At 49.4% G+C, this 13109-nt stretch overlaps 3 protein-coding genes across 3 annotated transcripts; 1 reads left to right on the top strand and 2 right to left on the bottom strand.

Annotated features, from left to right (window-relative positions):
- Window positions 1-492: 492 nt before the first annotated feature.
- N7446_012872 (ATP-binding cassette long-chain fatty acid transporter PXA2) lies at window positions 493-4410 on the top strand. The gene is made up of 8 exons (XM_058521614.1): window positions 493-1075; window positions 1167-1803; window positions 1851-2257; window positions 2278-2747; window positions 2795-2857; window positions 3251-3315; window positions 3418-3743; window positions 3820-4410. Exons 1-8 carry the CDS (start codon window positions 569-571, stop codon window positions 4393-4395), a joined length of 3051 nt encoding a protein of 1016 aa, XP_058365091.1. The 5' UTR covers window positions 493-568; the 3' UTR covers window positions 4396-4410.
- Window positions 4411-4548: 138 nt separating this feature from the next.
- On the bottom strand, window positions 4549-7820 carry glpV (glycogen phosphorylase). Its single transcript, XM_058521613.1, has 8 exons — window positions 7513-7820; window positions 7435-7447; window positions 7352-7387; window positions 7240-7301; window positions 7086-7189; window positions 6961-7038; window positions 5149-6914; window positions 4549-5100 (listed from the first exon to the last, which is right to left on the bottom strand). Exons 1-8 carry the CDS (start codon window positions 7689-7691, stop codon window positions 4693-4695), a joined length of 2646 nt encoding a protein of 881 aa, XP_058365090.1. The 5' UTR covers window positions 7692-7820; the 3' UTR covers window positions 4549-4692.
- Window positions 7821-9926: 2106 nt separating this feature from the next.
- Window positions 9927-11826, bottom strand: gpaB (guanine nucleotide-binding protein subunit alpha gpaB). The gene is made up of 4 exons (XM_058521612.1): window positions 11385-11826; window positions 10985-11330; window positions 10341-10937; window positions 9927-10281 (listed from the first exon to the last, which is right to left on the bottom strand). The coding sequence occupies exons 1-3, from the start codon at window positions 11449-11451 to the stop codon at window positions 10730-10732; spliced, it is 621 nt and encodes a 206-aa protein (XP_058365089.1). The 5' UTR covers window positions 11452-11826; the 3' UTR covers window positions 9927-10281; window positions 10341-10729.
- Window positions 11827-13109: the final 1283 nt, after the last annotated feature.

Here is a 13109-nt window from a genome sequence, read left to right as displayed (position 1 = left end):
CATATCATCTCAGCTTGTTATGTATTTTTTTCACGACTTGAACTTAACGTTGTTTCCCAATACCTGTACATACCTATGCGCGCGTGTCTTTGTTGATCTACCGACAGCCTGCAGTCTATTGTATATATGACTGACGCGAGGGGGCAGTTTTTCCAGCATTTTACTTTATCGTCATTTATGTCATTCTGTAACTTAAGTTATATCTGCACATGTATGTAGTCGACTGCAAGTACCAATTTAGCCTGAAACGGGCGGGTTTCACGGATATCCTAATAATAATGGTTCATGTGACAAATTCGAGTATTTAATTTGCGCTCGAGTTCTGTAATCTCGCTGTATACTCGAGACTTGGGGGTTATTCCCACAGTTGTACGGAGTACTTATAGTTGTATTGTGGCAGTTTGAGGTTCCTCGGTTGGACTTCCCCGGGTTTCTGGGGTATCACATGTCAGGACTTCCGTCATTCCTCTCCTCACCTCTCACTCTCACTCTCACCAACTCTCCAACTCCCATTGTGAACGGTCATGTATGCCCCAGATTCCGGCTGAACAGCAACAACAGCATCGCCATGGCCGTTCAGTCCAAACTGCTACCGCCCGAGCGCTCCATCAAACAGATCCTCTCAAGCCTAACAACTCTCTACCTCCGTCACCGCACCCGCATCTCTCGCGCCGTCTATCTAGCCCTCTTCGCAGCGCTCGCCAAGCGAATCCATAATGCAATCTCCGAACAGAAAGCCGCGACCCAGCAAGTCGAGCTCCGCCGACGGCCCGGCACCAGCAGTCTCGGCGACGAAGAACAACCCCGCAAGAAGCGAGTCGAGATCAACCGCGAGTTCTTTAAGCATTTGCTTCGCTTGCTGAAGATCGTCATCCCTGGGTGGCGGAGTAAGGAGCTACGCTTGCTGGTTAGCCATAGTGTTTTCTTGGTCCTGCGCACCCTGCTCAGTTTGTATGTTGCTGAGTTGGATGGAAGACTCGTGAGCAACTTGGTGCGCGGTAAGGGGAAGGATTTCTTACTGGGTCTTGTTTGGTGGATGATTGTCGCTGTTCCTGCTACTTTTACTAATTCTATGGTGAGTTGTTGGTGATAACATCGAGTTATCCGGCTAGTATCGCACATGCGACCGATCGATCTTCTTGCTGACTTGATCGCTTGTCATTTAGCTCTCATACCACCAATGCAAGCTCGCGCTGAGCTATCGCAAGCGACTTACTGATTATATCCATGAGAAGTATCTGTCTAATATGACCTTCTATGCTATCTCCGCCTTGGACGACCGCATCAAGAACCCCGACCAGCTCGTCACGGTCGATGTGTCTCGTTTCTCGGATAGTCTGGCTGAACTATACTCCAACTTGGCCAAGCCGATTCTCGATATGGCTATTTACAACTACTCCCTGTCAAAGAATGTGGGAGGAGAAGGATTGTTCATTATGAGTCTGCTCGTGCAGCTGTCAGCCAACGTCATGCGCATGCTGACTCCGCCATTTGGTAAATACGTGGCGGATGAGGCTCGCTTGGAGGGCGAGTTCCGGTTCTTGCACTCGCGGCTTATCGATTACAATGAAGAGGTGGCTCTATACCACGGCCACGAAGCTGAGAAGGATACCCTGGATAAGGGGTACTTTACTCTTATCAAGCACGTGAATCGCATTTTGCGCAGGAGACTGTATCATGGGTTCATGGAGGACTTTGTGATCAAGTATTTCTGGGGTGCTCTGGGTTTGGTTCTCTGCAGTGTGCCTGTCTTCTTCAAGATTCCTGGACAGACCACTCACAGTATGGGAGATCACACAGAAAGTGGGTTTGTTTCCTCTGGGCTGGTGTGTGTATGCTGATTGTACTAGGCTTCGTCACGAACCGTCGCATGTTGCTTTCCTCATCAGATGCCTTTGGCCGTTTGATGTTCTCCTACAAGGAGATTTCGGAGCTTGCTGGCTACACATCGCGTGTCTCGTCTTTGTTGGAGGTTATGGACGACCTGCTGGCTGGTCGGTTTGAGAAGAAGCTGGTGTCCTCTGCCTCTACCGAGGAGAATGCAGCTGTGTTGTCTGGTCGAGGCGAAGTCATGGAGAGCGACGCCATCGAGTTCACCGACGTACCGATTGTATCACCAAATGGAGACGTCTTGGTGCGCAAGTTGTCCTTCACTGTCCACCCTGGTGAGCATCTCTTGATTGTCGGACCCAACGGCTGCGGTAAATCGTCTCTCTTCCGGATCCTGGGCGGGCTCTGGCCGGTGTACGGAGGAACAGTGAAGAAGCCTCCCTTCAGGACATCTTCTACATCCCACAGCGACCATATCTATCCCGTGGAACTCTGCGGCAGCAGGTCATCTATCCAGATGGAGTTCGTGAGATGCGTGCCAAGGGTATCACCGACGCCGATCTCTATGACATTCTTTCTGTGGTTGAGATCGCGTCCGTCGTAGATCGCCCTGGAGGCTGGGATGCAGAGGAAGAGTGGCGTGATGTGTTGTCTGGTGGTCTCCAGCAGCGCATTGCCATGGCTCGTCTGTTCTACCATCGGCCCAAGTTCGCCATCCTGGATGAGTGTACGTCCTCAGTAACCTTGGAGATTGAGAAGGTCATGTATGAGACGGCCAAAAAGCTGGGCACCACACTGATGACAGTCTCACATCGACGCAGCCTCTGGAAATATCACCAGAAGATCTTGCAGTTCGACGGAGAGGGAGGCTATATCTTTACCGGTCTGGACTGGGAGCGGCGTCTGAAACTGGAAGAGTAAGTTACCCGATATTCGTGGTTACTCATTGCTGACTCTGTTATAGTGAGAAGGAAGAGTTGGACCTGCAGCTACGAGCGGTGCCAGAGCTGCAACGTCGGATCACCGAGTTGACAGCTATCTAGACCCTATTTTACCCTATTGTGACTTGCATCTTAGCGTTCAAATGTATGATGTATTTTCATAAATGTCAGCCCCATTATTCTCAGCCAATCACATCCTCTCGGAACATGCCCTGACGGCAGTTCGGGGCTCGGCATCTGAACTATCCAATCATCGGCTGCAGACTCGGCACGACCCACCGCTTCCTCGGCCCACACTGATGTCGTTCACCGACGTCATTGTCCCTGTCTTGTTTGCCACGACTTGACCAGGGTACGACATGTCCGGATGAACGGCTACTTTAGCTTGCCTTATCCGTTTCTTCACAATTTTCCCTTTCCTTTAGTTCACATATCCTTCTACTTCCAGTTCACTATAGTAACATACTCTCCTCCCTAAGTCTGTATAAAATGGCCCAACAAGCGCAGCCCGTCGATCAAAAGAGAAAGATCATTATCTTCTCTGGTACGAACCTCTAACCCCATCCTTGTCCTGTCCAACCCTAATCCGGAAACCCCTTCCAATCCTACCCAATCGCAAAAAAGTACCAATACTAAATATACCTAGACTTCGATGGCACAATCTTCATGCAAGATACAGGCCACATCCTAGTGGACCACCATGGTTGCGGTGCCGCCTACCGCAACAAACTAGAAGAGCAATTTAAAACCGGCGAACGATCCTTCCGCGACATCTCCGATGACATGTGGGGATCCCTAACAATCCCCTTCGGCGACGGGTTCGACGTTATGGAAAAGAACCTCCAAATCGACCCGGGCTTCCAAGAATTCCACCAATACTGTACCGAAAACGGCTTCCCATTCAACATCATCAGCGCCGGTCTCAAGCCAATTCTGCAGCGAGTCCTTGATATCTTCCTCGGTGAGAAAGAGGTAAACCAAACCCCCAAATCCCAAATCCCAAATCCAAATCCAAATCCAAATCAGAAAACTAACAAAACCAAACTAGGCCTCCTCAATCGACATCGTAGCAAACGACGTCCAAATTGTAGGCGGCAGTCCCTGGAAACCCGTCTGGCGCGACGCCTCCGAATCAGGCCACGACAAAGCAATGAGCGTAAACGCAGCCCGCCTACAAGCCCAAGCAGAATGCACACCAGACGAAATCCCCCTGATCGTCTTCATCGGCGACGGAGTCTCCGACCTAGCCGCCGCCCGCGAAGCAGACGTCCTCTTCGCGCGCCGCGGTCTCCGCCTCGAACAACACTGCATCGAGCACGGTATCTCCTACACGCCCTTCGATACCTTCTCTGATATCAAGCGCGAGGTTGAGGCTATTTCGCGTGAGGATCAGAAGAAGACGGGTGGTGTTGGTAAACCGGTGCGGTATAACCCTCGTGCTAATATGTGGCGTCGGATTTCTTCTAAGGAGGCTGTTCCGACGCTTATGACTGCTGCTACGCCTTCTAACGAGGAGAAGATGTTCCTTTGGCCCGAGACCTTTTCGGAGCCTTTGAATACTTCGGCTCTGCCGCAGGGTCATAAGCCTTCGACTATTCAGGAGGGGGATGAGGCTTCTGCTTAGTTTGGTTTGGTTTTTATTTGTTTGTTCTGCATGGAGTGGGTGATATGTTCAATGTTGGTCATGAATTATGTCTAAAAGATAGAATCTTCCGGGCCGTATTGTTTAAAGAGATATCCTGGCTAGATCAATTGAGTATAAAATAAAATCATACGATATATTACATGGTTTCTTAATGATAGTTGTTGTGGTTGTAGGCAATAAAGCAAATTGATTATACCAATGTGAATGCAAAGTCCTGATGAATCCATAAATCATGTAAACGAAATCAATCTCGAGACTGTAGGTAGCATTACCAGCCTACTCCTCAACATTCAGCGGCTCAACATTCCAAATGCTATCCGCGTACTCGTTAGTGACACGATCCATCGAGAAGAAGCCCATGCGCGCCACGGAGCTAATCGACTTAGCAAGCCACTCCTCTTTGTTGAGGAATGCCTCGTCGACCATCTCGTGTGTGGTGACGTAGGAGTTGAAATCGTCGGAGACGAGGTAGTAGTCGCCGTGCTCCTCGATGGAATTGGTGAGGGCGGAGAAGTCGCCTGCGTCACCGAATGTGTTGGCCTTGATTGCGTTGAAGACGCGCTCCAACTGGGGGTCAAGCTTGAAATTGCCGTAGAAGTGTCGGTGACGGAGATCCTCGACGTCTTCGGCGAGGTTGCCGAAGAGGAAGATGTTCTGTTCGCCGATTTCGCGGGTGATTTCGATCTAGATTAGGGTTAGTATGATATGGTTGGGATGCGGGAATTATCTTACATTGGCTCCGTCACAGGTACCGATGATCAAACCTCCGTTCAGGACGAATTTCATGTTACTAGTACCACTGCCTTCGGTACCGGCAGTGGAAATGTGCTCGCTGAGATCCGAGGCGGGGCAAATGATCTCGGCCTTGCTGACGTTGTAGTCCTCGATGAAGATTACCTTCAAGAGATCACCAATCTCCGGATCCTTGTTCACAACCTCGGCCACCTTGTTGATGAGGTGGATGATTGTCTTCGCCATCCAGTATCCTGGAGCAGCCTTGCCTCCAAAGATCGAAACACGAGGCACCACCTTCTTCTTCTGTTCGGGCGTCATGTCCTTGATGGTCAGATAGCGGTGAATGACGCCGAAAATGTTGAGCTGCTGGCGCTTGTACTCGTGGATACGCTTCACCTGCACATCAAACAGAGCATTGGGGTTCACGTCGAATCCAGTAGTGGCCTTAATATGCTTGGCAAGTCGCGCCTTGTTCTCCCGTTTGATTTCCGCCCACTCTTCCCGGAAGGCCTTGTCGTCAACAAATGCCTCAATCTTGTCAAGAAGTGTGAGATCCTTAAGGAATTCATAACTGCCAAGCTTATCCGCAATCAAAGCAGACAGCCGAGGGTTGGCCTGGTGCAGCCAACGTCTAGGAGTGATGCCGTTGGTGACATTGGTGAAGCGGTCGACTCCATAGATCTCCACAAAGTCCTTGAAAAGAGTGGTCTTGAGAAGGTCCGAGTGCAACTCGGCTACACCGTTCACTTTGTGAGAGCCGATGATGGCCAGATAGGCCATGCGCACCATCTGGGGGTGTGACTCTTCGATAATGGAGACGCGCGACAGGATGTCCCGGTCCTTGGGGAATCGCTTCTCAACAGATTGCAGGAAAAACAGATTCACCTCGTAGATAATCTGCAAGTGCCGAGGGAGCAAATTTTGCATCAGTGGAACAGACCACTTCTCCAGGGCTTCCGGCAAAACTGTGTGGTTGGTGTACGCGAAGGTCTTGGTCACGATGTTCCATGCCTCATCCCATTCCAGACCTTCCTTGTCAATCAAGATGCGTTGCAACTCTACAATGGCAAGCGTGGGGTGAGTGTCGTTCAGCTGAATGGCAACTTGATCCGGGAACTCGCTCCAGGCTCTTTTGGTCTTCTTGAATCGCCGAACAATGTCAAACAGCGAGGCGGCGCACCAGAAGTACTGCTGTTTCAGACGGAGCTCCTTTCCCCGTTCGAGGTTATCGTTGGGGTAGAGAACGGCCGAGATGGTTTCAGCATTCTGTTGGTCTGCAACGGCACTTTCATAATCTCCAGCGTTAAACTTCTGGAAGTCGAACTCTCCACTGCTAGCCTTGCTGGACCACAAGCGGAGGTTGTTGGTCGTCTTGGTACCGTACCCGGGGATAGGGACATCGTATGCAATTGCCTGAACGATCTCGCCATCCTCCCACGAGTGGATGATCTTGCCATTCTCTCCCTGGTACTTCTTCACATTACCATAGAATTGAATGTCGACTGTGATTTCGTGTCGTGGGAACTCCCAAGGGTTGTTGTCAAGCCAGTAGTCTGGGATTTCCACCTGGTATCCATTGATAATCTCCTGCTTGAAAATACCATAGCGGTACCGCAGACCATATCCCCAGGCAGGGTAGTTCAGCGTCGCCATGCTGTCCAAGAAACACGCCGCGAGACGTCCGAGGCCACCGTTACCCAAAGCCGCATCGTGCTCCTGGTCGATAACGTCCTCGATTCGGAAGCCGAGATCACTCAATCCCTCTGGTACGTGTCAGTGTTGTCATGTCACGACTGCTGCACAACTCACCTCGAGCGGCCTCTTTCAATCCAACATTGAGCATAGCATTGTCCAAGGCACGACCCATGAGGAACTCAAGAGACAAATCTGGAAATGGGTTAGCAATTATGCTGGTCAAGTAATTGAGCACCTACAGTAGACTCGCTTCTGGTCGGTGAAAGTCTGACGCTGCTGCGTCTTATTCCACTCGATGATCAACCGGTCACGGAAAGCGAGCGCAGTGCCGGAGTACGCGGCCCTGGAAACAAGTCAATTGCCAAGTCATGACCAAGGGTATAGTGAACTTACAACTCGTCGCAATTGTACAGCGAACGAGCAAGCGTGGTTTCGATGTGGCGTACCAGCTCTTTCTATAAGGTGTCAGCGATCAGGTGAATAATGAATAATATCCAGCACTGACCTCAAATTCCTCTTTGTTCGTAAATTCATTCGCCGACTAATTGGAGAATTAGCATTAGTCAAATCCGAGAGTTGATCACATACATGTTTCTTCCAGCTGCAGGGTTGCAATGGTCAGTAACCCAAACCCAAGACAAAGATACAACACAGACAAATACTCACGCCTCTCGCAGTGGTTCAGGGATACTAGCTTCCACACTCTTGATCTCAGCTGGTCCCAGACCAGTGTAGGTGCGTTTGTGCTTAGGACGACTAAATCCGGGGCCGACGGGGCCTTGGAGATCGGCAATGGGAGCTCCAACGGAGGGTCTCCGCTCGCGACGGGGTTCAGACTCGGCCATGGTGAGGATGTATGTAGAACGTAGAAGGGAAGTAGAGAGGAAAGAATAGAGAGTGGGAGGGAGGTTAAAAGGAAAGAGGGGAAAGTGCAGTTCATGCAGTCATGACTCTGGTGACACCCTCGGATCCCGTCAGGCCATCTACTTTTTTTAGCTTAGACATTTCTCGATAACTTACCTAGCTATTTAATTAATATATTTACTATAATTCAATTACTCATTAACTATTAATCAACTCTATATATCTATATCGCCGCAAGCGGAGAGCGGGTCCTGATCTTATCGACATGCCGTCAATGAGTAGTATACAGCTACGTAGCTATAGGTAGTGTAGGTAGTATACTCCTCGTCATGCCATGTTCATTTCCCTGCTTTCCTCCTCTGCATATCTGTACACTTTTCCTTTTGCATGTCCCTGTCCCCGTATACTTCCCCTGTACAATCACTACATCCCCAATACGGCTCTTATAGATTCCCAAACCCCACCCGAGTACATCCGGAAATACCTGACTCGTCGCCCTGTGGAAAGATAACCCTTTACAATGTATTTAATATCCCATATCCAGCTTATATTCCTACAAAACATGTACCTACAGTCGGTCCTTCCCCTCCTCCAAGCTGTTGCCCATACCCCGCGAACGCCACATACAGGCGCATTGCATACCCAATGCCGCATGATGTCCACGCGCAGATGGGAGATCCTTGCACGGAGGGGAGCTAGAACCAACACTGGCGCCGGTCATTTCCTAATTAATTCACTTCCTGGGGAAGCTAAGCTGTCTGGAACATGTAGTTTTGAGCGGATATGAGGGGGCCGTGTAGATCAATGATTCTCTACTCTTTCTTTCTCTACCCGCCTATCTCTCTCTCTCATATACTTTGATGTACTTACATTCCTTAGAAGCATGTAAGATATGCTCAGTGTATGGTGTGGACTGGCATGTCGATACTTTTCTTAGTCTTACTGCTGGTTGAGTTAGTCGCAATCCCCGCGGTCGGTTGCACGATCGCTGCGGGGGTGTGCATAGACAAACAGTAACATAACCTCGAGGGATAAGAGAGAGGTTTTGAGCAAAGCAGCTCTTAATAGCGGGGCTGGGCCTAGGTTATGATGTCTGTGGCTGCTGGGTTGCATGGGGGTGCGAGGTGTAGACTGCCTGCGTCTTAGTCAGGGCTGCTCTTGAAGAAAATTAGTTCAGTGGCTGCCTCAATACGAGCATATATCTCGGGCTGGGAGCACAGGTACAGACGGCATAAGCCTGTAGAAGGGTGGGCATGTGGTCTGCAGTGATTTGAGTGACTGTTCTGTTCGTCTGTTTCTATTTCTTTTCACTGAGAGAGACCATACTTTGCTGAGTGGTTCATCCTGCAACTAGGTCATAACATGACCGAAGCTGATGAATTTCTGTATACGAAAGATACTGACAACGAGTAGCAACGAGCAGCATTCCAGAATAATAGCAACCCAAACGGGAGTGATTTGATGTCTCAGGCTAATAGTAAAGAGAGCAAACTGCCCTGACATATCACGCCCCGATCTACGGTCCCACTGCGCAACAGAAATCATAATCAGACAATGAGTATGCTACAAGCCAACAACGGATCCAGCCATAGTTTCAATCAGGAAAAGTCCAGTACCGTTCTTGCAGTACTAAACAGAAAAGATAGTCTGGAGGTTGAGAACCAAAAGCCGGAAGAGACACAGCATGACTAACCAGGAAGGAAGGGACATAAATCAGAAAGCACGGTGCGTGAAAACTCTCCTGGCTGCGAGTTGGTAATAAGCTAATATGGAAAAAGAATACAAGACAAAGGTAGAAGAAGGAGAGAGATATCAGAGGCAAACATGGCACATTATATTGGAGCCGCCATGGTATGCATGGAAATGAGGCTGGAACAGAGCAAGGGCAAAAGCAAGAGATATAACGAACATATAGAAGAATAAAACAGAATAACGAGTCAATGGTTAGCTAGTAAAAGCCCCATGAGGATATCCGAGTAAAGAAATAAAAAGGTCGAGATCAACATGTCGAGCGACTTTTCGGGTTGGCAATACGCTCGTTTGGGGCTATCGGGAGACAGAGGAGAGATATAAGAGGAAGAGAAACGAGCATTTCAGGGTGGATGATACCATGAATGGTTTCACAGACATGCTATTGAGACCCCTGACGGGGCATTGGATTCTTTAGGAAAGGAGTAATACCACCTCGCAGATACCAAACAAGGGTTTTTCCTGGGCCAGCGCCTGAAATATCAGACCTGGAAGCGAGAAAGGCGCCATAAACGCCTGCAGCTGGTCAAAGCAAGAATAGGGAAGTTTGGAAGTTGGAAATTGAAAAGGGTATGAGTGGTCGTTGTGAGCTGTTCGGGTAATTGGGAGTATGGTATCAAATAACACCAAAAGCGACGTTGAGAAGCGATGTGGTATGGTCGTAAGGTTGTGAGGCGGGAGGGAGGTAATCGCGAAACTGAGTCTCGGAGATGGCGAGGTGATCATAGAATGCCCGAGTCTTTCAGAGCATTTTGTAGGATGGTTTCTTTGACTGCTGCAAAGACTAGGCGAATGTTGGTTGTGTCGGTGGCTTGGGTGAGACTAGAACAAAGACAGGTCAGATATGCATGGAGATATCGCGAAGGGCCGGGCAAACTCACTGCGGGTAGAGGTTCAGGTGTGCTCGATTTACTTGGTTAAATCGCCAGAGCAGGTATTTGGCAGCACGGTTCACGTCATTGCCGCCCGAGTAATCGGGGAAATAGTTGCTCAAGGGCGATCGAGGTAGCTTCAGGCGGAACAGATCGACCTTATTCAGGAAGAGGATGATACTTGTCCGCATGAACCATCGAGAGTTGACCACAGAGTCGAAGAGCACTAAACTTTCCATCATTCGGTTCTAGGATTGTCAGCTTCGATCCAGAATATTCGGTCGTTGGAATCTCATACCTGATTGCTCTCTTCGAGTAGTACTTGATCATATTCGCTCAATGCGACACAAAAGATGATAGAGGTGACGTTCTCGAAGCAGTGAATCCATTTCTTTCGCTCACTGCGCTGGCCACCGACATCGAACATGCTGTGACTGGTTAGAATGTCCCAAATCGCAAGTCTTGCGGTCCACGTACTGTATGCTCAATTGCCCCATTGTGAACCTGGTCTCGTAGATACCGGTGGTTTTCGTTCTTGCGCGGAGTACGTCTGAGACGTTCGGAATGTAGTCGGCGGCGGTTATTCGTTTCGCTTCGTCGAAGAAACTGTCGCATGTAAGCATTTATCCCTGAGACGTGGTTGGAGCACTTACTATGGCGCTGAGTCCATTAGGTAGAACTCGTTCTGATGTTCCAAAACCGTTGATGTGCAGGGGTCATTCCAGAGATATGTGATGGCGTCGCCGATTTTCGGATCAAGCGTGGTGTTGGGATCCGGGTCCACGTTGTACTCTTCGATGAATCCGATGTAATCCTTGACCTTTTGGCTGGAGGGCTCGAGCTGGAGATAGTGGTAGGCTCCGATGAGCGCTTTGGCGCAATCCAGGAGATTCTTGTAGACGGTCAAGCGATACAGCGCCAGTTCTTCGACGGTGTAGCCATTTTGGTGGATAATCTTCATCTGTTTCACGATCGTGGACTTGCCGCTCTCTCCGGAACCTGCGGTTTGCCAGTTAGCCCACGTCCCAAACCACCTCTTCCGTCAGAGCCTACCCAACAGGAGAATTTTGCATTCTCGCCGTAGTCGTCTTGAGTCCTCTTCTAGCTTGCGGTCGATCATCTGACTTCGTTTCTTCTGTTCGGCGTCCCCCCAGACTCTGAGCTAAAACAGGAGCCCATCACGAGCGCCTCAGAGTGCCAGACCAGCAGGCACTAGACTCATCAATCGCGCGCACGAGCGGTGTCTGCCGGTTCAAACGGCCGGAGCCTTGGGAGAAGGCAGTTCACAAAGGAAAATCGCGGCGACCAGCGAGTATCGGGTTGTTGTAAAGGGAGGAGTAAGAGGTGACTTTGCGAGTTGTGGTAAGTGAGAGGTGAAAGGTGACAGGCGAGAGGTGACAGGTGAGGTAAGAATTGCGACCAGATCGGAAGGAGGTACGGAGTATAGCTGGGGCGGGAGAGGGGGCGAGAAATGCTGCGGAGAGGCTGACTCAGGTAGTGTATAGGAATTAGCCCTTTAGCCTGTTATATTACGAGTTATTATTTTTATTATAGGGACACTATTTGATGGGATCTAGGATATAGGGAGCTATAGAACATAGGTATAGGTGACATAGGTAAGGGAAGGGAAAGGGAAAACCCGGGGGGACAGTTGGGCACGTTCCCTAGTCAGATCCAACCCTGGTCGACTAACGAAGTCTACTCGAAGCGATCATTCGGCTGAACGGGTTTCAACAGCAGCCGCGTCACCCTCGTTCCCCGAGTCTTTTTTTATCCTTTATATATATATATATATATATATACACAGCTCGTTGGAAAATCTCTGAAGCAGGAGTGATGTCCTCCGTATTCTCTTGGTGGAGAGTGACGCAAATTCGGGGTCTTCTGCCTCAGGCAACCAGTTGAAACCTGGCGGGGTTGTTCGGTGAGCATCTCTCCACATTTATACCAGGTAGGAGATGGAACTGTGGTCATCTTTTGCCTCTGTACTGTAACTTGCTGTGAATGGGGGCACTGACCCAGTTGGAAGTCAATTCCGCCCTGTGACCAGGTCAAGTAATACCCGGAAAAAGCAAACCCTCGGGAGTATAGAGGGCAGATGTGAGATATATATATATACAGAGTACCCTCTTTCCCAATACAGGAACATGAAACCACAAAGGGCATTTCCAGAGTTTAAACGCAGCTGCAGCCTTGTTCAGTCATGTTTATCCTTCAAAGGCCCTTGTTACATGCCTGCAGTAGCGTGGCAGGTCTTGTTTCACAGGTCTCAGCTAGATCCGTAACACCGGTTGAGACAGTCCCGAAACATATCAACGTATAGTTGAGCTAGAAGAACTGGCTAAATTCTCAGGAGGCTCTTCTAAAACACCCATGCCCAACTCACTATATATGTTCAGGGAGATAGCGGTGATGACATGGTCAAAATATTCCAAGCCCCACCACGTCACACATATCCGAATGGGCTTAGTGTACATGTACAGTGAGTGCATCTGATATGCTGAGTGATGTACATGGTCCAGACCGGATATTACTTCCTGGAGGGGTAAGGTAGGGGAGTACATGTAGCTTCGATTCAGTAGATGTATATCTTGACTCTATTGAGATGAGGGGTTATAGATCGAAGTGGCCTAAGTACCACCGAGTTAAGCGCAGATTAATCTTGAGTCCAAGTTGAGGCATTCTACATATCTCAATGGGTGGAAAATGAGTCCGGGATCTGTTCCGGTCTAGGCCACGTAGGTGTGGAGCGAAGTCGAGAGAGAAGAGAAAAGAGAG

This window comes from Penicillium canescens (genome assembly GCF_028828765.1).
Source record: "Penicillium canescens strain IBT 15451 chromosome Unknown utg000011l_segment0_segment0, whole genome shotgun sequence".
Classification (NCBI taxonomy): Eukaryota; Fungi; Ascomycota; class Eurotiomycetes; order Eurotiales; family Aspergillaceae; genus Penicillium; species Penicillium canescens.
The sequence above is the reverse complement of the archived record's forward strand: the minus strand, read 5'-3'. Positions and strand labels throughout refer to the sequence as shown.

Excerpts from the sequence above, each read along its gene's own strand:
- N7446_012872 (XM_058521614.1), top strand. The coding sequence starts at position 569 with ATGGCCGTTCAGTCCAAACTGCTACCGCCCGAGCGCTCCATCAAACAG. Across the intron at positions 1,804-1,850 it reads TATGGGAGATCACACAGAAA|GCTTCGTCACGAACCGTCGC; the intron begins GTGGGTTTGTTT and ends TGATTGTACTAG. Across the intron at positions 2,858-3,250 it reads CTGCAACGTCGGATCACCGA|TCTGTATAAAATGGCCCAAC; the intron begins GTTGACAGCTAT and ends CTCCTCCCTAAG.
- glpV (XM_058521613.1), bottom strand. The coding sequence starts at position 7,691 with ATGGCCGAGTCTGAACCCCGTCGCGAGCGGAGACCCTCCGTTGGAGCT. Across the intron at positions 7,190-7,239 it reads CTGTACAATTGCGACGAGTT|GGCCGCGTACTCCGGCACTG; the intron begins GTAAGTTCACTA and ends ACTTGTTTCCAG. Across the intron at positions 7,039-7,085 it reads CGACCAGAAGCGAGTCTACT|ATTTGTCTCTTGAGTTCCTC; the intron begins GTAGGTGCTCAA and ends ACCCATTTCCAG.
- gpaB (XM_058521612.1), bottom strand. The coding sequence starts at position 11,451 with ATGATCGACCGCAAGCTAGAAGAGGACTCAAGACGACTACGGCGAGAA. Across the intron at positions 11,331-11,384 it reads ATGCAAAATTCTCCTGTTGG|GTTCCGGAGAGAGCGGCAAG; the intron begins GTAGGCTCTGAC and ends GGCAAACCGCAG. Across the intron at positions 10,938-10,984 it reads CTAATGGACTCAGCGCCATA|TTTCTTCGACGAAGCGAAAC; the intron begins GTAAGTGCTCCA and ends TACATGCGACAG.